This window comes from Dryobates pubescens, chromosome 8, assembly GCF_014839835.1.
Source record: "Dryobates pubescens isolate bDryPub1 chromosome 8, bDryPub1.pri, whole genome shotgun sequence".
NCBI classification, from domain to species: Eukaryota; Metazoa; Chordata; class Aves; order Piciformes; family Picidae; genus Dryobates; species Dryobates pubescens.
This window is the reverse complement of record NC_071619.1, coordinates 14,366,406-14,392,114: the sequence shown is the minus strand read 5'-3', so window position 1 is coordinate 14,392,114 and position 25,709 is coordinate 14,366,406. Positions and strand designations below refer to the sequence as shown.

Sequence of the window (25,709 nt, the reverse complement as noted above, 5' to 3'; positions counted from 1 at the left end):
AGTAATACAGAGATCTAGGGTTTATGCTGCTGTTAGAAGGCAAAAATGTTCTGTGTGTTCTGGCTGTAAGCAGTTTCCCCCTACCAATTTTCTAGTGGATACATGAAGCTTTATGTTTTACAGGTATGCTGCATTTGAAGCAGTTTAACTGCATCACGTATAGATTCAGTATTAATTTTAAATGCTAATATCTTGGTATTGCTTTATCCTCATTTGTTGTGATATATTTAAAATTAGTATTAGACTGTAATAATAAATTAAAAGTGTATTTAAAATATTTACTGAAGTATTACATTAATACTGTTTCCTATCCTTGGAACTAAGAATTCTTTATCCACAGTAGGAGCTGTTGGTGCTAATGTGTAGTTGCTGGCATGAATTTAGTTAGTTCCATTTATTGCACCACCTTCTTGAGTCCTACTGAACTGGCAGTTCAGAGGAAACTGTTCAGAACATGACTTAAAAGTAGCTTACCTGAAGAGGTTATTCTTCTATCCTGATTACATTACTCCGCTGTGCTGTAAAAACAAAGGAGTAAAAACAGAACTGGAGAACATATGACATATGACTGACAAACAACTGTGCTAAGTATATAGGCACATACAGTTATATGGGCACCAATGATCTTGGCTAGCTGAGACAGGAGCTACTTCATCTAGATGTGCTGCTGAGGAGATTGTGAAATTTACCTGCACTGGGCCACCATTCCAAAACATATAACCTACGAGATCAGGAAAAAATGTACCATCAGGATGGGATATTCAGATTGCTGAAAAGCACATTTATCATTTGAGTATTCGCTCTATTTGCTTCTGTATTGTGAAAAATTCTGCAATGAAAATGAGTGCAACCAGGTTTGTTCAGTTGATGATACAGAAAATATGGAATTGAACTGCAGTGCTGCAGAGATTGCTAGCAATAATTGAAACAGCAGTTTTCCAATTAAAGGATGAAATGGACATAACTTTGCTTCACCCATTTCATTCTATTATTCCTATAATCTCAATGCTAGTCTACCTGATAGCACATTCTTTTATTATGACTTTTGCACCTGGAAATCACATACATTTTAATGAAATGTCAACCAAAAGACACTACAATCACAATAAGTTGTTTATTTTAAGGTACAGGGTTCCAATTTCACTGAAAGGAAGGATTACTTAATTCCATGTGTACTGAGACCTTGTCTCCCACTACACTTAACAAATACACCCTGATAAATTTGAAGAACCAAACATCAGCAGATTGTAATCTTACAATAGAGACTCATTCTCTACTACTGAAATTTGTATTTTCCTAATTTGTTTAAAAAAAAAAATAAAGAATTGGTCCACATACAAATTAAAATGGGTAAAAGTAAGTTTAAGCTGAGCAAGCATGGTCCTTTTTATTCAGTTCCAGTTGTAGCGGTCTCTTGGAGGTAAATTGTAAGGTGCTCTCTCTTCCTCTTCAGGTCCATAATCTAATGGCAGACCATAATTGTAATCAACTGTTACAACTGGTAATCTTTTGCTTTGTTCCATTTCTCTAGTAGGTTCTCCTTGAAAAGGTTTTTGTTCATACTCTATTAAACTATCTTCTTGGTGTCCAAATGACGATGGGTGCATTGTTCGTGGAGAATATGGTGCAAATCTGTTTTTTCCTCTATTAAGTGCATCTGAGGGATGCATTCTCCTATTGTCTTCAGGACAATTTGGCTGATTACTGTAAGAACAACAAATATGAACAGTGAAAGGCTTAGAAATGAAACAGTTGATTTATTGTTGGTGGCCACCACTAGAAATTAAACCTGTGTAACCTTGAAAGAATAATTAAGCCCCTCATTTTTGTTTTTACCCTCTAAGATGAAAATCCTCCATACCGGATGCTGCAAAGTTGTTTATATTTATTTTTCAATACTAGATTAAAATGACAGCATCTTCTAGTAAGTAATTCTACTAAAGTTGTTTTGTTTCAAATATCGTTTCTAATTAAAATTCCCTGTTTACTGGGAGTTTCTTTATGTAGGAGAAATTTTTTTGTTCCCAAACCCATGTTGTCATTTTTGTGACTAGTATGTAAGAGTAGCTCTCTAAGTACATAGTCTCAACAGGCAACAATGTACTTGGGTTTTATAGCTCCAAGTACTTTAATTATCAATTCTTTTGCAACCGAAGAATCACTCTGCTACAAAATACATATGTAGTGATCTAAAAATGGATAAATATATGCTTTTTGGTTTAGATTCTCTTTACTCTCAAGTACCTTATTTTGTAAAATAAGTGGTGTGTAAAGCCAACTCAGAATTTTAAAGTATTCTCCCTCACTTAACTATGGATTAATGTAGATAGGTACTTCTAGACATCCTTTCCAATGTCCACCTGCTCATAGTAGGTCTAATTAGATGAATTTGTGCAGTGACCATATCCACCCAAGTCTCGAGTACCTCAAAGGATGGGTATTTCATAGCTATTCTGGACAACCTGATTCAGTGTCTGACCACCCCTTACAGTAAAAACCATTAGCCTGTTGCAGACAGCAGATAAGAGTTAAACATAGCATCTGCTTTTTGCTTTCTTGCTTACTGACAGTAGCTTTTCCCATTTTGTAGTATTTTAGCTTGAACTGTGCTTGTCGCATCAATGACTTATTTCAGGGATTCTCATACTATTTCATAATCACAATCAAACACAATATAGATGGTTCACAAATTAGTCCCATTATTTGTTCAATCCTCAGATTCAATGGTTTAAACTGCATTTGAGCAAAAATATTAACCTCAATTTTTACACTGTGCAGTCAGTTTATGTATTTTTAAGCTGGGAAACTGAGGGAGTAACAGTATGAAGGTAAGTCAGAAAACAACATATGATATCTGATATTTACCTATAATTTCTGGTGAAGTCATTATCAGACCCATAATCTCTGTGAAGTGAAGGAGATGAGGAGAAATGAGGTTCTGGTACATTTTCATGGGAAGAAAAAGATTGACTTCTGCAAATCATCAAAAGAATTGTACATTAAGAAAAATACCAACAGTTATAAACTTTTGAAGAGTAATGTGCTTATCAAATGAAACAGAAGTATTTTTACTTTTAATTGAAATTTACTTAAAAAAACCCAAACACTTAATGGTACTAAGCACCTAAAAATAGTATGCTTCTTTGTAATGATACCCTCTGTTTCACCAGTATAATGAAGAAATTAAACTGAACTTTGCTAGCCCAACAAATATCTGGCATACATTCTGAAATATTACAAATATTTTGAAATGTTATTTGAGAGAATATGATGCAAACTCAGAAGCAAAGGGATTTCTAACATATTACTAATGCATGGAACAAACAAATGCAAGCCAAACTTCCTTGTGGCATTATTGTTCATCTCTGGCTAAATGCCTAAATAAAATTTCGTATCTTCTTCTGTCTTGAGGATTGTGTTTTAAATCTAAGTTTCTACATAAAACAAAGTGAGACAGAGTTTTGTTTCAAGGTGACTCTAAAAAGGTAAAGGAAACACATAAGCTTAAAAACCCAGAACCTTCTAACTCAGGAAATACTGGTTTTCAAAGCTGCAACACTCCAGCTTACATCAAACTCTTCCATAAGTCAAAATAGAAAGAGTTAATTAACTCATCATCTACATATGATTTCAGAAGAATATGATTTGAATATGAAGAACATGATTTCAGAAGAATAACTGATTTGAAATGTAATGAAAAAGTGCGGAGGTGTATGCTTTTATCGTAAAATTCTGGTCTTACAGTTCAGGGTGTCTTACCTGTCTGAACACCATTCTTGTGGCAAGTCATCATGACCTGGATGATCATGAAAAACTCTTGACCTTTGTCCATGCCCTTTATTAACATAATCTAAGTCTTTTAGCTGAGTCTGTTCCTGTAAGTTGTCATAAGGCTGATGGTCATGAAAAGCTCTACGCCTTTGTCCAGGCCCTTTACTATCATAATCTTTTAGTTGCATCTCTGTTTGTAAGTCATTGCGAGGCTGGTGATCATTGAAAGGCCTCAACCTCTGCCCACAACCCCTATTACCAAATTCAAAATCTCCCAGTTGCTGTGGCTGTACATCATCATGTGACTCATAGTTATGGAAAGATCTTAGTCTTTGGCCAGGACTTTTTTTGACACGATCTAACTCTTTCAGCTGCATCCTAGCCTGAAATTCATCATGAGATTGGTGGTCATGGAACGGTCTTTGTCTCTGGCCCCGGCCTCTGCTACCAAAATCAAAATCCTTTGACTGCCTATGTTCCTGAAAATCATTATGGGATGAATGGTCAGGGAAAGATCTCTGCCTTTGTCCATGGCCTCTGTTAAATTTGTTATTCCTTGATTGTCTTTCTGTCTGTAAATCATCATGAAACTGGCATCCATGAAAAGGTCTCAATCTTTGTCCAGGTCCCTTGTTACTGAAGTCTCGGTCCTTCAGCTGCATGTCTTCTTGATAATCATCAGGAAACTGGTGATCAGGAAAGGGTCTTCGCCTCTGTCCTGGTCCCCTGTTGTAGTCCCAATTTCTTGTCTGCATTGGTGCTCTTAAATCATCCTGAGTCTGATGGTCATGGAATGGTGGTCTTCTTTGTCCAGGTGCCTTATTAATAAAATCAAAATCTCTCAACTGTATCTGTCCTTGCAAATCATTGTGAGAGTGGTCATCATAAATTCTTAATCTTTTCCCAGACCTGCAAAGAAGTTTTTGTCTTGAATAGAACATCATAATTAGACATGCTCCAAGTCATTAATGAAAATAAGCTTTTTTAACCAAGAATTGATATGAAAGATATTGTAAATACATAGATATAAAAGCTAGTAACAATCCAAATGATAAGTAAGGTTATAAAGTTTTCAATGTCATAGCAGAAGCTGTGACAAACATTCACTTATATTTATGTTTCATCCAATTCTCCAAACAGATTTTTGCATCGGTAGGCAATATCCATAAAATCTCTTTTAAATTAGAATATCTGTAGTATTTTAAATGAAGAAAAAACTATCATTCCCACTGGGTTTTGGTGGGGGTGTGGTTTTTTGTTTGTTTGTTTTGTTGGTTTTAGGGTGTATTTTTTTTCCTTTTAACTCCATGTTTCAGCCTATTACCCCTGAAAATCTTCATTTGGGAACTGCTCTACAGATGCTTCCACTGCATGCGGTGGGGGAATAACATCTTCATCTGAATCCCATACGTCCATTCCAAGGTTACTAAGAAGAATAAAAACATCTCACATGAGCTTCCTTTTTCAAAACATACTACTGAGAAAAATATACAACAAACACATTTTTTCAGTTCACAATGACAGGTTTGTATGTTAAGTTAAATCTCTAAGTTTTTAAGTTACCGATGTCTGTAAAATTACAATTTGCTATCTTGCAAGTTTTCATCTTGCAAATTTGTTTGGGGAAGGGCTGCAGGGAACACACAAAGAATACCTAAACTCTGGTCTTTAAATTGGAAGGACATGGATTGGTACTGGGGCTAGTGCTGTTTAACATGTTGCTCTCATGGGCAGTGGGATTGAGTGCACCCTCAGTAAATTTGCTGATGACACCAAGCTGTGTGGTGCCGTTGACATACTGGAGGGAAGAGATGCCATACAGAGGGACAGTGACAGGCTTGAGAGATGGGCCCTTGCTAACCTCATGCAGTGCAACAAGGCTAAGTATGAGGTCCTGCTCCTGGACTGAGGCAATCCCAAGCCAAGTGCAGACTGGATGATGACTGTATTGAGAGCAGCCCTGCAGGCAACGACTTGGTGGTGCTGGTTGATGAGGTACTTGATACGAGCCAGCATTGTCCACTGGCAGACCAAAAAGCCAACTGTATCCTAGGTTGCATCAACAGATGCCTGGCCAGCAAGTCAAGGAAGTGATACTACCACTCTAGTCTGCTCTTGTGAGACCCTGCCTGAAGTACTGTGTCCTGCCCTGGAGCCCCCAACACAAGGACATGTATCTGTTGGAGAGGGTCCAGAGGAGAGCCACAAAGACAATCAGAGGGCTGAAGCACCTCTCCTGTAAGGACAAACTGAGGGAGTTTGGTCTGTTCAGCCTTGAGAAGGCTCCAGGGAGACCGTACAGTCACCTTCCAGTACCTCAAGGGGGCCTACAGGAAAGCTGGAGAGGGACTTGTTATAACGCATGTGGTGATAGGACAAGGGGCAATGATTTTAAGCTAAAGCAAGGTAGATTTAGACATCAGGAAGAAGTTCTTTTTTTATGGGGGTTTGTGAGACACTGGAATGGATTGCCTGAAAAAGTTTCGGATGCCTCATCCTTGGAAGTGTTTAAGACCAGACTGGATGAGGCTTTGAGCAACCCAGTCTAGTAGAAGGTGTCCCTCCCCATGGCAGAGGGGCTGACACTGGATAATCTTTAAGGTCTCCTCCAACTCAAGCCATTCTATGATTCATAAGCTTAAAACAACATCAAAAGGCTGTGAGACAAGCACCATACCCATTAAAAAAATCTGACCTGGGACTAATTTAATCATGCACAGACTACAAAATAATTATAACAGTAAAACAAAGGGCATTCAGTTAAACTAAAAAAGATACAAATCAGTCAGGTATTGATTTTAAATTCATTTTTCTGCTACAAGATACCACTGGCACAAATAACTTAGGAAGATGTAAAGGTTAGCTATTCTTAGGTGGATATGGCAAGCATGATGTTTTTACACACCAGGGATACAACTACTATTAACAGGATTTGAGAACAGTATTCCCCTGACCCATACTTGTTTATTCCTAAAACTGTTGTACTATTTTGTTTTAAAATATCTGGTTTTACCATAGTAACAACATCAGGCAGATCACGAAGATTGTAAAGATCTTTGCAGCAGCTCCTTTCTGTTTATGAGAGAACAGCTCAGTACACTTGCTACAGTATGATAAAACCAATGGTCAACAGTAGTTGTTGGATGAAAAAAAAAAATCTTTTGAATCATATGTATTCAAAAGATGAACCAAACACACCACACTTAGGATCGTAGAATCAATAAGGTTGGAAAAGACCTCAGAGATCATCAAGTCCAACCTATGTTCATATTATTCATATCACAACTCTTACAATATATGTGTAGTTGCATATCAAAGTTTTAAGATGAGGTTTATTTTTACCCAGCAGACATACTGGGAAATCTTAACCATACTACTAAAAGCTTTTCTTTACCTTCTCATTGGTTGTGTTCTGAGATCTGTGAGATACACAAGACCATCCATGCGATGACCTCTAGCATCACCAAAAGCTACAGAAAAAAACCCATGACAGTACAATGAAATGTGCTCAAACTGAACTACAAAAATATAAAAGGCAAGTTTCTGTTCACTGTGAGATGTTGAATTTGAAACAATTCTAGGTTGATATGAAATACTTCAGAAAGCTAGCACCATTTAGACTTTTTTGTTGTTGTTGTTGTTGTAACAACTGAAACTGGTAGTGGTAGCAGCTTATGACTGAAAAGCCTTCAAAGCAAAATGGGAAGATTTTAAGCAGCTGAAACATACCCCTACTAAGTTGTCAATTTGTTAATGCTCAAGTCTTGCTTAGAACAGAGACAACAGTCAGACAACAGCTTTTGTGGAAGCTAACACATGAAATAACTCTAAAGATGCCGAAATAGAATTGTAGTATTTGTGAATGCAATTGTAGCAATTGTGAACTGCAACCTGCCTTAATTTGAATTGTATAAATACCTTGGATTGCCACCTCTGGATCCCAGCCTTCAACGTCTATAAGATATCTGAAGAAAAATATGATTACATTATTATCCTGAAGGGATTACAGATTAATATGAGGACAGTATGTTTTGTGAGCCCTTACCTACATATAAGGTAGCCAGTTCTATTAATTCCATTAGTGCAGTGAACGCCAATGAGTTTCTCTATCAAAAAGGAAAGGACAGTCTTTAACAGTTCAGAAAGGGAAATTACTAAATAATTAGTGAAAAAAAAAGTTGTACTTTTCTACCACAGCAATGATCAATATTTGCTATTTATAAAATTATACTGTCAAGCCTGTAAAAAAACTGACATATCCAGACTCTGTCCTCTTCATGCTGAACCTTTAGCAGCAGTTAGCTCACTACTTCCAAACCTGTGAAGACTGAGATTAACTCTGCCGAACACAGGAAAAGAGAAAGAGGAGTGACTGTAGTGGCTTGCTTCAGCCAGAACTGCAGTAATAAGAGAAAAAGAATAAAAAAGCAGTTCTAAGCAAGCAGATGTAAAATTGAGGAACTTAAGAGTTTCTTGTAAACCTACAAGAAGGAAGAAATACACATAATGCTCCTAGTGGCTAAGGGGTATGAAAAAACTGGAGAAAAGAAGCACCAGTAATCTCTAAAGAAATCTTCATTTTCTGAGAAAGGTTATACTAATCAGCTAAAGGCTAAAGTGCAGAATAACTTACTATTACTAGGGTGTTTCAAATCAGGTATTTTCAGCAGAAATGGGATAACACAAATACAGTCATGCAAGGTACTGATAAAACCTCATCCCAACTACCCAATACAGTTCTAGTTAATCATATTTAATAAGAAAGAAATAAAATTGAATTATGTATAGAAAAGGATATTATGATGGTCACAACAGAAGCTTATGAGAAGAGACCTAGGAAGCTTGAAAGATATCTCAGATGTAAGGAAGAACAACAATACTTAAGGGCTAAGTTGGCATAGGAATAATATGTATTAGGTGACTGAGAGTTTTTAAGCTAAATTTTAGAGGAACAAAGGTGTGACAGAGACAAAAGACATTTTTTTGAAATGAGACTTTGATAAATATTTTGAGGAGATAAAATTAATGCCACATAACCAGACAGTCACATTATTGTAAGTTGGTGTCCTAACAATTCAGACAGTAAAAAATCTGCAACTTCTCAAAAATTATTTGTTAGAAGAATCCTGAGAAATTTTAGGGGCAATCTAAAACAGAAAGCAAGTTACGACAACTAGGCTAACATAAATATGAAAGATCTTCCAACTCTGAACTTACACAAGCTCTGCCAAAATGGCCCTACTAGCCAACGACATGTCTTCATCCAGTAACAAATTAACATTTGATTCTCTCTATTCTGAGAATAAGAAATAATGAAGTTCAAATATAGACTATTCTTTGTCACAAGAAAAATCACTAGATCAAAACCAGAAGGAAACTAATAATCTCCAAGTAATTTCTCAAAGCCAAAGAATAGCAAAGAAAGAACTTGCACACTAACTTCCTGAGTAAGGACAAGGGCAGCTTCTTAGATCATTTAATTTTCCCAGGACTTCTAATTGAGGCTTTCGTGCCTGAGATTTAAGTCAGACCTCTTTCACAAAAGAGTTGACCCTCCACAGCAAAACTGTGGTTATACTCTGCAGCAAAAAAACCTGTATGCGTTTGGCCAGTTACTATCTCTACTTTCTCACATAAAGTGACAAAGTAACCACAGCAAGTAGCATGAGAAAACTTGAAAGAATGGTCCTTCAATATTGTGTCAGGAACCAGTTAAAATCTGCCTACAAAGAAACTCTAACACAAACAAACAAACCAAACCACAACAAAAAGTAGTGAAAAGGTAAAATCTGAAAAGAGGCTGTGGCAAAATACAGACAAGTTTATTTCCACATAAAGTGCCTTTTACCTTCTCAGAAAGAACTACACTATTGCATAAACACTAAAACAGCAGCAGAGCACGCTGTGGGAAGAGTGACACCATGTCTGTGGCATGATTTCTAAGAACTGCTAGGCTATGAGGGAAATCCTGGACTCCAAAAACATGCTGTATCAGACTAAATGGACTGAATTTGCACACCTGTATCCATGCCTATTGCTGTGAGAAAAGGCCTGTGCTATTTAGAACATCCATAAAGCCCTGGCAGCTACAACACTAAGCTGGCAGACAATTTGGGTCAGACAGACGAAAGTCTTGTTGCAGTTACTTTGACATGTAACACAAATATAGTGCTATTAGGAAGAGCATTTAAGTTACTAGTAATTTTTGAAAAGGATGTGTTTTGAATGCAAAAAAGATATGTAGTGGTTCACATAATGTATCTTATTATAATAATGAAGTGGAAAGTGCTACAGAAAGTTTGAGATTCCCAATGCTGTAAATATGTATTGGAATTGATAAATTATAAACTTAGCACTGAAAGAAAACTTTTGGTTTTACAACATAATACGCTGCTATTTACCATTTTCTGCATTTTCCCATAGGAATTTTCTGACCCATTTTTTGAACTGTAGGATAGTAGCATTATCGGGGACTTCGAGTCCAACAGTATAAAGTTTCTTATACTGCACGCTTTTAGGTAAATCCTAGCAACAAGAAGGGAAAAAAAGGAAAAGGAAAAATTATTGAAGTCATACCTTAAGCAGTAGCTAACAAAGACAATGCAAATAGTAGACACAATTCTGTATATGCTCTCAGAAACTACCATTTACATTTCCACTTTAAAGACCTCATCTTAGAGAACAGTTTCTACAGAAGACTTTTTTTTGTCCTTGCTAAGAAGGCAGCACATCAACTAAAGAGAATGGATTCTTCTAATTCCATTTTAACCCTTTTATAATTATTAACAATATCTGTCCTACCCACCTACAGTCATATACATACTTACATACCAACCACCTTAATGCTTACAAGCCTATACATACTGAAAGTTAGCATTCAGTTATGACACTGCTATTTATTCTCTTTCCTAAATAGGAGGCTGATTAATCACAATTGTTTGGATCACATAGGTAAAAAATTTGAAATTGATGAAGTAGTTTCAAAATGTACACATTTATCAGTAAAAAAAAGACCCTAGGCATAAAGAATATCTTCAGAAGAGATAATGTAAGTCTTCTGCATCTTTTCTGCAGTGTCTGGCAGAAACTCTGCCATGAAGTAACCAAGAAACTCTGTCTTGAGTTACCATTACACAAATAAGCCACAAATGCAGCTACCTGGGAAAAGGTGTTATTTCCTCTGTGACAAAACATTGTTTCTGTTGGAGACGCAAAATGAGTCTAGAAAGGTCACCTGTGTATTTCAATTCAAGGTAAGCAAGTGTGTAAACACTTTAAAACAAAGCTTGCAGTAACTATTTTGTTTTGTTATTATGCTTGTATTACCTTCACTTCATAGTATCTTGTGGTATATGTTAAATCAATAATTAATCCAAGCTCCAGATTTAGGGCTTTCATTGCAGCAATTAAGTCTTTTGGTGTAAATTTCTGGGTTGGGGTAAGCCTCTGGTTAATTGCCTACGATGAAAACAGAAAAGAAAGATTTTACGTTCTGAGAGCAAGACCTTCGTAATATTCAGCTGTTTTAATTACAACTAGTTAACACCAGCATTCAAAAGGGAATGTTTACAGTATCAGAACCATATCCATGTATCACAGGCATAGAAGGAACCAAATAAAAAGCATTAATTTGTTGTGTATTCCTATTCAGGCGAAAATGTGTGAGAATTTTGACTTGGACGATGTCATTAACAAATATTATCAAAAGAAGCACTAATTTGATAGACACAGATCCTGCAAAATGCAGAATCTATATACTCATTTTCATGTAATTAAATATCAGCAAAAACTGTAATACCACAGTTCCTTTTTCCCCCAAAACATACTTCAACCTGCACAGTAACACAAAAGCAACAGTGTATTTCACATAAAACAACATCAGAAGTTGTGGTGCAAGAGATCTTTTCTTCTAAAGGTTTTAACTTTCTCCCCACAAGTCTGCAGATATTCTTATCCCTGCTTCATCTCTTGGCAGAGTGTCCTTGCATGTCATTTATCAGTGGGAAATATTAAATAAGGCTAAAATAAGGTGACTAAGAAAGCTGCATGTTGGTGCGTATTGAATAATTAACTTCATTTGACAGAAACAGTGGGAAAAATGTTTACTCACCCTATTGTAGCTGTGTTTTTTGAAATGTGTTCTTCACTCTAGGTGTGAAAATGCCTCATATATGCAAGAGTGGATTTTCTCTGAATAGCGTGCTTGTCCATTGTGAGAGCCTTTTGACACAGGCTTGGCCACAACCAATACAGTGGCAAAAGATGCAGCAGCCTCAACCACCTCTCAATTCCTTTGTCAACAAGAAATTCAAGCAGACTGGACTCAGAACTAATGGAAAGGAAGGTAGCCACAGACTATATACCTCTTAGACCCACAGATGTTATAGGATAACAGAGTTACTAGCCATTCCTTCATTTGACTGCATGGATTATAAGATTCAAGCAAGCATTTATCATGAGTCTATAAACAGAGGCAGAAAACCAAATTAAAGAACAGTATGACAGTCCTATCAAAGCTTTAAAGTGATTAGGAAGATCAAGCTAAAAAGAATAGGGTAGAAAGCATACAGAAGCATTCAGCCCTATGTATTTCAGATACTGGTGCACTGCAAAAAAACCCTAGGGGTTGTTGTGGTTCAAATAAAATGATCATTGAGTCAGTTATCTCACTGCCATTAAACAGTAAAATCTGAAACTGAACTTACTAATTTTGAGGTGACAGTGGTGAATCTGCCAAAGGTCTATGGTAGAAAGTTAAAGAATTTTTCCTTTTATTATGTGAAGTTACACAAACTGAGGTGAAATACAATTTACAAAAATAAGTTATCTCTAAACATTGCTTGATTGAGTAAACAGTTAAATGTGTTATGGAAGACTGTTTTGAGAGACTGTTTGGAATTTTCTGAAGAACTCCTGCTGAGTATTCAGTAGTTGAGGTGTTTAGTTGGGCTTTGAGAACTGTGAGGAATCTAAGAATTCTAAAATCCTTCTAAGGGCACAGGAAGGAACTTGCCCAGTCCCTACCATACTACAACGTTACTGGTAGCATTACAATGATGATCTGAAAGGAAGGACAGAAAGTCTTTCCAAATAAATCTGTGATCTTAATTAAGCCATTACAAGCAGCACATCTTCTTCTAAAACAATAACCTTTGAGTCTTGAAATACTGAAAATGTTTTCTCCCTTTGAGTGAAATCCACCAATTTCCTATTACGTAGCACAGAAGAATACTGCCGCGTATTTAAGAGGCCTATTCTCTCTGGTCAACTGACACAGACTATGACCAATGAGGTCTTCAGTACTTCCAAACAGATTTACTGTACTCCACCATCTTTTCAAAGGTCTAAGAGTTTCACCAGTTACGCACTTTATGTGCATTCTGCCATAAACTCCATGAGCTTCAAGCACACAGGCTCTGGCAGACTTGCCATTTCTGTATCTCGCGTAGCTGAGACTGAAAAAAAATTGCAGGGACAGAAACATTACAGATTTTCTTTGCTTGGGTAGCAGACTTTGTATCTGGCCAAGTTCAAAGACAGCTTCACAGACCAGGGATCCTTGCCCCACTGAGATGAGTAGGACTGGAAGTAAGGCAATGACAGAGTGATAAATACGTTGCTATACATGTTCTCTGAGAATGTCTGCCCTTTTTATGATCTTTAGTGGAGCTCTTTCCAAACATCACAGGAACCACATGGAAAGGGTGGAGTTAGTATCAAACTATCTTGCTCTGAAATCTGGAGTGTTAGGGATAGGGAACTGGAAATATATGTACTGAACAAGTCATGCCCAAAATAGTGCATCTGTGAAAAAAAAAACGAAGCTAGAGCAAATGAAATAACAGAGCTGATGATGCAAAAAATCATTTCCCAACAAAGAAGCTAATTATAAATCTGCTGAATTTTGTATTTACTGCTACAGCTGTTCACTTGACAGTCTTGGTAGAAAGATACGTGACTACAGTACAATCCATCAATGCTATGGAGAACACGATCAACACCAAATCTGAGATCCTTGGTATCAAAGGAAACAAGCCACCATATTAAAGCTGAAAAAGCAGCCACAGGAAGGAAACCCTGCAGGTGTTCCACTTTAGTCACTACTGAACTAAATGGTAGCTGAAAATGCAGTGAGCACTGATATACCCCAACAACCAAATCTTTTGTGTATGAATACTAGAGTGCAAGCTGCAGACATTAACTTAGACAGAATATTTACTCTTAGCTGCTAGTTATGTCAAGCAACTGAAAAGAGCTTGCAAACTTATTTCCTATCTTGAAGTAAGGACTTTAAGAGTTAATTTATACAGCACTTGTATTAATTTATTTAGAAGGGCAAATTTGTCCTAATTTGCCCTCTGCCTCAATCCACCAAAGAACTGCAGAGTCCAAAAAGACAGCCTCTGTATTTTGTATTTTCCCAAAGAATTAATAGATTAAGATGGCACTCCATGTAGGAAGTACTAACACATTAATAAATCTATGAAGAGTTCTTTTATAATATAACTGCATTCTTCCAGATCACTAAAACTTTTTGCTCATAAAATTGATAATCAGAATTGGTAAATTTAAGAGTACTGCAGTGACTGGTATCCTTTAATGAGTGCTTGCATAACCCCTTCAATATGATTTTCTCGCAAGTAATGAGAAGATGCTAAATAGAAAATTTAGGCCACTTAATAGTGATCAGAACTGTGCTGATTGATTAGAGATTTTATGATTTTTTAAAGAGTAACAACAAATACAATTTTTAAAAGAATACAGACTACTATGTAAAAATAGCCACTAGTAGATGAACAAAAAGGCTAAATCTGAGTATTTTTTCCTAAAACTTTCCTGAAGTTTGCATGAATATTCACCCTATTATTCATTCCTTCTGCACTGTATCTAATAGAGGCAAACTGTAGTTACTTTGTATACATACCCCTTTTAAAGGTACTTTGAATGCAATAAATCTAGTTCCTGGTATGGGTTGTCCAACTGGTGTCAAACTCCGCCATCTGTAATGAAACAAGCAGCTTTTTAACAAGTATTTTCAAATAACACAATTCAACAGAAAACACCCACAGCTTTGTGTGAAGGGAGGAGGAAAAAAAAGTTATATCCTTTACGGTTAAAAATTGGGTAAAAACACAAAAATTACACTGCTTTAAAATTACAGTATCACAGTATCACCAAGGTTGGAAGAGACCTCAAAGATCATCAAGTCCAACCTGTCACCACAGACCTCATGACTAGACCATGGCACCAAGTACCACATCCAATCCCCTCTTGAACACCTCCAGGGACAGTGACTCCACCACTTCCCTGGGCAGCCCATTCCAATGGCGAAAGACTCTCTCTGAAGAACTTTCTCTTCACCTCGAGCCTAAACTTCCCCGGGCACAGCTTGAGACTGTGTCCTCTTGTTCTGGTACTGGTTGCCTGAGAGAAGAGACCAACTCCCTTCTGGCTACAACCACCCTTCAGGTAGCTGTAGACAGCAATGATGTCTCCCCTTGAGCCTCCTCTTCTCCAGGCTAAACAATCCCAGCTCCTTCATCCTCTCCTCGTAGGGCTTGTGCTCAAGGCCTTTCACCAGCCCCGATGCCCTTCTCTGGACACGTTCAAGTGTCTTGATGCCCTTCTTAAACTGAAGGGCCCAGAACTGGACACAGTACTCAAGGTGTGGCCTAACCAGTGCAGAGTACAGGGGTACAATGACTTCCTTGCTCCTGCTGGCCACAATTTAATTATAACAGTTATTTCAATCAATGTGACTATTTTACAAATATCAGGCAAGCCCAGTGTCATATTTTGCAGAGTTTAAATATAATATCTATTTCAAACTTCTCCAAGAGGAAAGATCCATTATCTTTTTTTTTTTTATTTCTATGATGGGTCATGCAGCTACTAGCACAATGTATTAATATTTGTATTTCCAAACAGCAGGGTCCAACAGTTCCTAAAATTCCTTGACCACATAAGCAAGTGATCATAACTGACATACACAAGTTTAAAACAAGGGCAATTTAAATCCTGATATATGAGTAAAATAGTTTAAAAAAAAAATTCAATCTCCATTAGTAATCTGCCTCTTTCACCAATAAAGGTATTTTTAGAATAACTACAAAAATTAGTTATGTATTTTATTAAAATTAGTAGATCCAAAAAAAAAAAAACCAACAAAGAGTGACCTAAAAGATGCTAGAAGAACATCAACAGAATACTGCCATAGCACTGATCAGGACAGAAGCTTATTCAGCACACTACACAGCTTAAATTAAGACATTTTGATTGTTGCAAGTCTATGTTAGGAGGCATAATAAAAGAAATCATTATTCCCCATAAACCACCACCACAAAGGAATTAGTTCTTAGAGATAATGTCCACAATTACTATTATTATATAGTAGATTTATGTCCCCAAACCTGCAATTATTCCATAAAGTGGTTTCAAAGTATTATCAGGACATTTGAAAGTAATCCTTTTTATTTTTCCTTCCTTCCTTCTACAACTCCCTAAACATTCTTTCCCTCAAACTCAGAGGACAGCATTTACAAACAGGTAGCACCCAAGGTAGAGCAAAGAATATAAAATTTAACAAGTTAAAAAAAAGGAATTTTTTAATTATAGTTGGCTATTAATACAAGTAAGTTCAACCTGGATGAATCAACCACCTTTAAAAAGTTTTCACATGCACACATCAGTAATTTAACTCACAATGAAATGCAAAGGTTACTCTTACTAAAAATACAAAACTTCTAGGTTTTTGTAAATCTCTTTACTCTCTTCAAAGAATCATTCTTGTTTGTAGTTTGTAAAATACAGAGAGTATGTCTCCACAGCAAAACTTAGTGAAGCTTATTTACTAAGGTGAAGATTTGTTACAACACTCAAAATATTAGTAATTCCAAAACTACAAAGAACTGGTGGAGAAATTCTACAATGTACTGAGAAAACTCAGTTTTCATTTCTTTTTTCATTTTCATCATGAGCTAAAGAACAGATTGGAGGGATCACAACATGTCTACACAGGCACAGATGCTTAGTTCAGCAAATAAAGAATAAAATAACAAAAGGGGCAACAACTGTTCATTAGGAGGCTGTTGTAAACAGCTTGTCACATAGAAGGCACACAATGTGAGAAGGTATAAGAACAAGCTAGACGTTAAATCAGAGGTGTTTGCAGTAAAACCTTTCACAAAATTCTGAATTATTGCAGAAACTTTGTACCTCATCATTGCAAAAAGGGAATAAAACTACCCTTCTTCACATGTTCCCTTAGTTTAGAATAGTTGCATAGAGGAGGAAAAAAGGGGGGGGGGGGGGGGGGGGGGAAAGAAGTGCACACTACCAGCATAACTTGAAAAAGCATTGCTCAAAAAATTACATCTTGGGTATTATAGAATAAAAACCTTCTAACTTTAGAAGTCTCCCTAAGTGAATTTTCAAGCTTCTAGACTTTGGAGTCGGGCAGTTGTACACTAGTTGTAAAATAGGAAAACGTAATGTGAGACTATGTTCCATTTGTTCAAGAAAGATCAATTGTAAATTCATCAATTCAGATCACAGTGCAAATGGACGGAAAATACCAAAACCCACAATACAATGAAGTATCCTAGTTGCAAGAATTCTCAGTTAACCAACCAACCAAAATCTACAGCAAAACTGTGAAATCCACCCTATTTATCTAATTCACTTCATCTTAGAAAGGTGCTAAATGCTGTAAGCCTTATGTAGATATGTATTAGATCTAAACTACTGCTAAAATCAATGACAAAGTCAGGTTTAATACCAGCTCCTGTCTCATTCATTTTAGTAACTCTGGAAATTATCTAGCTTTTTGTAAACCAGTATTTTGCTCTTAAACTTTCAAATGGAATCAGAAAATGGGCTATACCTAGATATAGGAACTAGTGCAGTGAATGCCATCATAGAGGTACAATGAACACATTATTTTTTCTTCAGTCTAGTTCAAATAACTCTTTGGCATTATCTCTACCAATAAAATGGACAAAATGCTTTAGAAAAATAGGACTCAATCTCAACAGTTAGCCACAATACATGTTTAGAAAGATTTTGAAGGAAGGCAGAATTTTTAAAAAAACCCAACCACAGAAGACAAATTATCCTATGCAGTAAGACAATTTTTAAAATGGCATAAATTAGAAACTCACATATTTTGTAACATGCTTTCTTTTGGAAGACCATGAGTGGAAATCTAGTACGATTATCACAAATACAAGCAATTAGGAGCCAGAAGAAATGATCACAAAAAAGGATTAAAAATCTTATTTTATTTAATCAGCAATGTAAAAAAGGCTTTGTAAAAAGTGTGAACTGTTTTTCACATTAAGGGATTGACAGAACAATGCACCAGGATTACACAGTTTGTTGTCAGACTTTAAAAACCGGGGACTTTATTCTCCTGTAGTTAAAGCTGTTTAAATCCTCCCAGAAAAAAAGTCTGCAAAATCAGCAAGAATCTCAAAAGCTGCTGACAGCTCTGCAGTAGAAAATGAGTAGAAGGCATTCTTCATCAAAAAAATATAAAGAGCATGTATTCTGTGTTATCTTTAAAATTGAATTTAAAAGCAATATAAGCATAATGCAGCACAACTAAAAATTATCACAGAATAAACCCAGTAGATTGAAATAAAACAAAGGTTGGCTAAGGAAATACATTCAGATTTTTTCTGCTGTCAACAAAGGACTATTGTTAGGAATTATAGATGACAGGGTCTAAAAAACTCTTACAGAGGAAGTCTAGAGAAAGAAATAACTAAAAACATGTCAGCTGCAGGTGGTTACAAGAGCAAAGACCTAAGTACTTTAAAAAGCATGAATCACAATCATGAGACATGATTTGTGTCCTGCTTGAATATAGAAGGAAGAAAGTCAAAACTCAAAGATGTTAACACAAGGCTTGTCACCGTCCTGTACCAAAGACTAAAAGATAATCAAGATGAGTGAAAAACAAGCTGGACATGAAGCAGCTGAAAAGACAAGAAGAGAAGTTTCCTGAAAGGTAGTGCTATCTTACTGAGACAAAGGTAAGAAATTTATTTCTATGCCTAGAAATACAGCTAGGCACTTGCATTAGAGAGGCAATAGGTCTGGCCACAGAACTGATGGCATTTCCATCAGAAAGATGTTATGCCAAGAATTTTTAAATGGAACAGTGCAAATTCAGAGAAACACTGCAGCCTCCCAACATAAATAGTCATCAGAGAAAGACATATGAGGGAGAAATTGCCTGAGAACTTCTGCATAAAACACAATGGTTGTCAAACTGCAGAATATCTAGGTCAGCAAACATTAAAGAAAACTAGCATCTTAAAATCTGTGATATTTCTGATCCTTTCGCAAGCAAACCTACTTCAGAATCACAAAAAGTGTGTAAAAGGATGTGCAGACTCTTAAGCTCACTCTAAGCTACGACAGGTTTTTATGGGCCCAATATATTTAAACGTTTAAAAACTTTTCAGTATTAAATGCTAATTAAAATGTTTCTAAACTACCCAAAGACACAACACCCTCAGAAACTGCCTATCTACATAGAAAAATAATTCAGGCAGATGTGCTCTTAAATAAAAAGTGACATATTGCATGCACATGATACGTTTTCAATTACAACTTTATTTTTCTAAGTTTTCAAACAGGTAAACAATCCAGGGATTACATGCAGATCAAGACCTGAACGTCAAGGAAACCTGTAAATTAACCAATTATATAAATACTTGTCTTTCACAGTTCCCATTTGCCTATCATGTTTTGTTTTCATCACTCTGCAACTACTGTCTTAAAACACAGGCAGAATTTAGCCTGTTGTTGAAAATAAAAAAAAAATCACTTCTTGATGAGGAAAACATTCTGCTTTTCCTCTAAAATTTCTGTGATGCTTATATGGTTTTCAGTTAAAGAAATACCATTATTACTGACACTACAAACTCTAGTTTCCTACCAGAAGTATTTAGTTTCCATGAAAAGATACTACTCTGCTTGTCCATTTTAATTTAAATGAAAGGCAAGCATGTTTTATCTAAAAATTTCAGGGATATTCAGTAAAACAATAGAAAAGAAATTAACGTCCTGCACCCAAGTAGAAGTTTACAAGATATGTGATCTAGATTAACCCAAAGCAACAATATGCTTTGTCACAGCAGCAACCAGTGAAATAGCCTCAGTTGAAGGACAATAAAAAACCCAAATAACAAACCACCAACAAAATCTTTGAAAAACATTTTTGAAAGCAAATCAGCTCCAAGACCAATCAGATGAGGAACCTCAACAATGTCTGCATAGTAATCTGCTTCAAGTGTGTAACAGAAGACATTACAGAAATGCCCTTGAAAAAAGTAAGCTTACATTACATTTGAGTAAGGGAGAATTCTTTCTTTACAGTAAGAGTGGTAAAATACTGGAACAGGTTGCCCAGAGATGTGGCTGAGGCCCTGTCCCTGGAGACATTCAAGATCAGACTCAATACGGCCCTGGACAGCCTGATCTAGTTGGAGGTGTCCCTGCTCACTGCAGGGGTGTTGGACAAGATGACCTTTGAGGGTCCTTTCCAACCCAATGCAATCTGTGAAAATAATTCACAGGTACAATACAATGGAAGAACTGTCATTCAAATGTCTCATGTCTTCAGTTTGTCAGATCTCAGTGACAGAATTACGTCAAAATACAAAGCACAGCAAACTGTCAACAGCTACTTTGTAAGTCCTTTATGGCAAACTCTCTGGTCTCTCTGAAGCCTAAACTCACTTTAGATTGCCTGTGAAACCAATGTGTACATTAGTACATCCTAAAAAGTAAACAAACACACACCCCTCTATATTATAGTACTTCTATAGAATAACTATGAGATTTTTTCCCTGACAAAAATACCAAGTATCAAAGGAAGTAAACTGTGTTCTCTTACACTTACAAGTGTAAAATGTTCTGTATAACATGTAGCAGTATTCTAGAGTAAAACTAACTAGAGCTGAACTCAAGGCATCAATTCAAAATTATTTTCATCTAACAGTTAAAAATCAGCAGAAATGGTGTAAACAGGTATATATTACTCAAAAGCCACAGTAGGTGAAGAAGTTCACTGAGCAATATCTGAAGCTATGGTAATCGATTAACAGATTTCTACAGTTCTGCAGCCCCTCATGAGCATCTATTATGATGCAGCAGTAAAAATTTAGATCTTACTTGAGAATGTGAATTCAAAAAACGGTCTAGGATAATTACTGTAACTGTAGAGAAACTCAAGTCTGAAATACTGTCAGTTGTAGCAAGATAATTTAGAAAAATACTACTTAGAACATTTTCTCCTTGTTTTTCAACTACTATTACTGTATGATATACACAGTGCTTTATTTTCCAAGTGGCTTCCATACGTCTATTGACACCAGATTCAATACTATGCTGCTGAAATACTATTCTGAAGCAAAGATATCCATACAAAGACCATGACATGCTATCAAGACACATACTGAACAAATCAAAAGCAGAAAAGGAAGGAATACAGCACTTAATCTATTACTGTACAAATTTGTCACTTTGATTTTGTTCACCCTGTTAAGTGGGACACAAATAAGTCATAGCTGGTGAAAAATAACATGAAGCATGGGAGCAGTTTCCTTACCATGTCAATAAGTAATTGCATAGCTTTCTACTTATGACAGTGTACTACTACACAAGATATGGGCCATCGACTCTTACAACAATGCTATCATTACTCAGGTGCTGTAGGAAGTAATTTCTCTCCATCTCACATTTTGGTATGTAAATATTTCATGCCTGATGTTATCAAGTATTTTCACTCCACAAACTCTCAGCATCCAGTAACCCTTCGCTCTCATTCACCCTTGAATATACATAGTCATTTATGTCATAATCTTCAACATTCCTGTAGAAGTGAAAGTGCTTAGTTTTGAAGTTGACGTAGGAATAGAATAGGAATAAACCAGGTTGGAAAAGACCTTCAAAATCAAGTCCAACCCATCACCCAACACCATCTAATCAACATGAAACCAAAAGCCCCATCCAGTCCCTCCAGTGACAGTGACTCTACCACCTCCCTGGGCAGCCCATTCCAATGGCCATTCACTCCTTATGTGAAGAATTTCTTCCTAACATCCAGCCTAAACCTCCCTGGCACAGCTTGAGACTGTGTCCTCTTGTTCTGTGGTGGTTGCCTGGGAGAAGAGACCAACCCCCATCTGGCTACAACCTCCCTTCTGGTAGTTGTAGAGAGCAATGAGGTCTCCTCTGAGCCTCCTCTTCTCCAGAAGAGAAGACTGCAGTCTTGCTTCATCATAAAATTACTTCTCCAGCACTACTTTCTAGGATTGAAACTGCAATAAGATACTGTATACCTTAGCTCTACTCCAACACATTAACGGCAAAAAGGAAAAATGCTTTTGATTATGAAGGAATAGCAGAAGCACAGAGCAAAGATGGTACAAATAGCATCAGATCAAATAGTCTGGGCTAGGGTTGAGTGACAGGGACAGAACAAGGATGGACCAAGAACTGACAAGACTGGCAGTGCAGATCCAGTGGCAACACTAGCAAATAATGCCTTTAATATTACTTTGGGTGCTAAGTACCAAGAACTGCTATCTAGCAAAGCTGTGCAATGATACAGCACAACTTTACATAAAAGCAACTTTAACTATGATGCAGATAAGAGTATTACAAAACACAGAATTAGCCAATTAAAAAAACCCCAACAACCTAATGAAATTGCTATTTCTTGTTTAGTTACACTACTCCTAGCTACTTAGAACTTACTGAAGCCTCAAATGTATTGTATTGCTTTAAATAACATAATGGAATTTGGTTTACAGCTATGAAAAATGGTATAAAGAATTAAAAGACGATCTTAAAAAAATGTTTGTATGTGGTGTGCCTTTATCTACTACAACATTTCTCATAACCTATCACTAAAACCAAAACAATTACTATTAGATTTATTGCTATTACAACACTGTGACATAATTGAGCTTGTACTTCCACAGTATGCTATTGTCTGGACTAGTCCTTATGCTACAGTGTGATATAATCACACTTCTGTTAACAACTATTTCTGGTGCCAGTAAATTGCATGTGCAGGATCACCTAGGTTAGAATTAGTTTTCTGCAAGTTCTCCTCCGGGTTCCTGCTATTTTTTTTCTGTTGTACTAAAGTAACTCACAGTGAGGAACTACAGCATGCTGTGCTAGAACAAGGATGACAATGTGCTGCTACATGAGACTGGGAGGCTAACAATTCTTTACTGCAAAAACCCCAATACTGTGGATGTCTAGCTTGACTTGTTAGTAATATAGAAGCATCTGGAGAAGCTGAGAAGCAGTTCGGTATCATAAGCTGTCAGATTGTTGCACTAATGTTATTACTAATTACTCTACAGTAGATGTTTCTCTCCTTGAACAATATGCAGGTATTCGTTTCCCGTTGCAGAAGCTCCAAATATAGTCCTCTGCTTCTCCCATACTTAAGAAATGCACATAGCCTGAAAGTAGCTCCAGTTCAAATGTGAGGGGCAAAAACTAAGGGAGACACAAGCATCCAATTCTCAAAGTTTTAGTAGTAGTATGGAGAAAACAAGGATAGTTCTTTCATGCTTTCTGCATTAGTGCCTGCAAACCTAACAAACTGTAGCTCTTTTGTCCAAATTTTAACTGAAATGCCAGACTTCCAGATAAAGACATGCTTAGCTTTCCCAAAATTTTACTCTAATTCCCAAGTTGTCAGCTATGAAAAAAATTCAAAGTTTCTTGAAGTTATTTTGTCTTTTGTTGCTATTTATTGCTTTTAAGCCACCATATTTTCCAGGAAATCATGCTTTTTGTATTTCATTGCTCCTCCAAAGAATGTTCTTAATAAACTCATTTAATGCTCAAAATAATGTAAAACTGCAAATTTCTATTCTGTCAGAGCTTGCCTTTTTATCTCAGCACACCCTCTACTCCATTAAGTTTTCCTGATGTCAGCAATAACACATGGGGTAGACTTCTAAACGTGGCCCTTTTTTTCAGCAGAGCTGAAGAACGGTATCTGTTTTAAATGAGGTAATTCTGTGCTCCACATATGCACTCCCCAATCAATTGGAACACCTGTAGAGTGCATCTGAGCTTTTAAAAATTCTTCTTGCCAAAAGTGTGGTTTTGTTGTCCTTTTGTTAAAAGAAACCCACTGGGTATTTCAGGACCTGAATCCAAGAAAACATTTCTTAACGAAATGCATGCAACGGCCTGCTCCCATTTTATCAGCTCTTTCTCCATTCCTGGTAACAAGCATCAGAGTAGTCAGAATGATGAGCTACTCTTCCATTTCCCCAGTAAGTGTACACCTGGGGGTAGGAAGATTAGGAAGAAGTGACTGTGTTTGGCTGATGAAGGAGAAGCTTTCACAGGCTGGAGCATTATACTCACCTGGGGGATGAAAAGTTTGATTTATTCCTGTCTTGGAGAAGATACCTACCTTACCTGGCTGTAGATGGTGAAGATGCTTGTGGAAAGAAATTATCTGGGGCAGAAAGTGCCCATTCTCTGTGGGCAGGACTGTGCCTGCTCCTGCCTCTTGCTTAGTGTGAGGGATACTCACCCATCGGGGATAGTATTCTTCTTTACCATGCTGAAAGCAGGAGCAGGCAGAGCAGGAGACAGCGGTGAAAGTGGGCACTGCAGCAAAGGAGAGAGAACCGCGCAGTTAACACGGTGCTAATCTCTTTCTCCATCAGTGGGCCTTTTCACAGGGCTGACTCTCAAATAAAATAAACCCAGTAGTCAGTTGAGGCCTGAAGCCATCCTGAGTTATGGAGCTTGCAAGCCAGCCTCTTTTCTTCATTGCTACAGCACGACAAGAGAGAAAGACAACTCACCTCTCCTCTCCAGGAGATCGAGAGGAGAGGCAGCAGGTTTCTAACTCTAGCAGCAGCGCTGCAGGGATGCTGGTCTTCCTGGCAGCCCCTTCCGTTCTTGTCCTGTGGCTCCGAGCAGTCTGTTCTGCCCTTGTACTCCCACAGGTAGAACTCTTGTTCTCAACGGGAAGAATCTCCAGGCAGCTGCAAGAGGCGAGGCCGGCACCTCAGCAAAGGAAAGCCCATCACCTGCTCCACTCGGACCTAGAAGGGTCCAATCTTACTAGATCCTAGTTACCGTCAGGGCCCGCCGATCTCAGTGGGACCGGGGCAGGGAGGAAAGGGAAAAGGGGAATCTCTCCGCCTCCACGGAGGGCCCATGTTTGCCGCTCCAGAGAAGACGTTTGAGGTTGACGTGATGTTCCCTTCTCAAAGCTGCATGTCCCCGCGAACGCAGGCTGCCCCGGGCAGGACCACCTCCCGAGAGCCGCCCCGGGTTCTGTCCTAGCGGGAGCCCGCAAAGTTTGGGAGAGGGAGAGGGGAAAAGGAAAAAAAAGAAAAAAAAGAGACTGGGCCGGTGATGGGGAGGTCGCGGCCTGACTGCAAGGCAGCGGACAGTCAGAGAGGGGGTGGGCTGTGCGGAGAGGGGTGCTGGCTTCAGCAGCGGTCGGTAACAGGGAGAAGCCCGGGCACCAGCATGGCGGGGCGGGGAGGACCGGGGCTGCGGGCGGCCCGTACCCGGACAGGATTTCTTTTGCAGAAGAAGGTTGTTGCGACACAGAACGTTCCCGAAAAGGTCTCCAAAGCGCCTGCGCGGCAGCCAGCCGGCTTGCCGGGAGCGAGGAATGCGCCTGCTCTTCTGGAGCCAGCCTAGGGACCGCCGGCAGCGCGTGCGCGGTGGCCGGCGAACCAGAAGGAAAAGTTCCTCAGCCTGCCACGAGCGGCAGCCCGTCCTGGGGGCGAGTGGGCTCTGCGCATGAGCAGCGAGCCCGTGGGTGACGGGAGCACGCTTCGGGGCGCGTGCGTGCCTTTAGGGGCGGGGGCAAGTTCGGGGCGCAGGCGCAGCGGTTGGTGGCGCGAAGCGCGTTGGGGCAT

The 25,709-nt window shown here is 37.9% G+C and overlaps 1 protein-coding gene across 1 annotated transcript; it reads right to left on the bottom strand.

The window, feature by feature from the left end:
• Positions 1 to 1,096: 1,096 nt before the first annotated feature.
• Positions 1,097 to 25,709, bottom strand: LOC104297797 (uncharacterized). Its single transcript, XM_054163636.1, has 13 exons — positions 25,643 to 25,709; positions 25,353 to 25,539; positions 24,636 to 24,818; positions 14,696 to 14,771; positions 11,098 to 11,229; positions 10,173 to 10,296; positions 7,817 to 7,877; positions 7,690 to 7,736; positions 7,166 to 7,241; positions 5,096 to 5,197; positions 3,760 to 4,680; positions 2,866 to 2,973; positions 1,097 to 1,704 (listed from the first exon to the last, which is right to left on the bottom strand). The coding sequence occupies exons 1-13, from the start codon at positions 25,707 to 25,709 to the stop codon at positions 1,392 to 1,394; spliced, it is 2,397 nt and encodes a 798-aa protein (XP_054019611.1). The 3' UTR covers positions 1,097 to 1,391.

Coding starts and splice junctions, on each gene's coding strand:
- LOC104297797 (XM_054163636.1), bottom strand. CDS start 25,709: ATGCCCCAACGCGCTTCGCGCCACCAACCGCTGCGCCTGCGCCCCGAA. Junction 24,819..25,352: donor GCAAAAGAAATCCTGTCCGG/GTACGGGCCGCC, acceptor CGCCTCTTGCAG/CTGCCTGGAGATTCTTCCCG. Junction 7,878..10,172: donor ATGGGAAAATGCAGAAAATG/GTAAATAGCAGC, acceptor CCTTTTTGATAG/AGAAACTCATTGGCGTTCAC.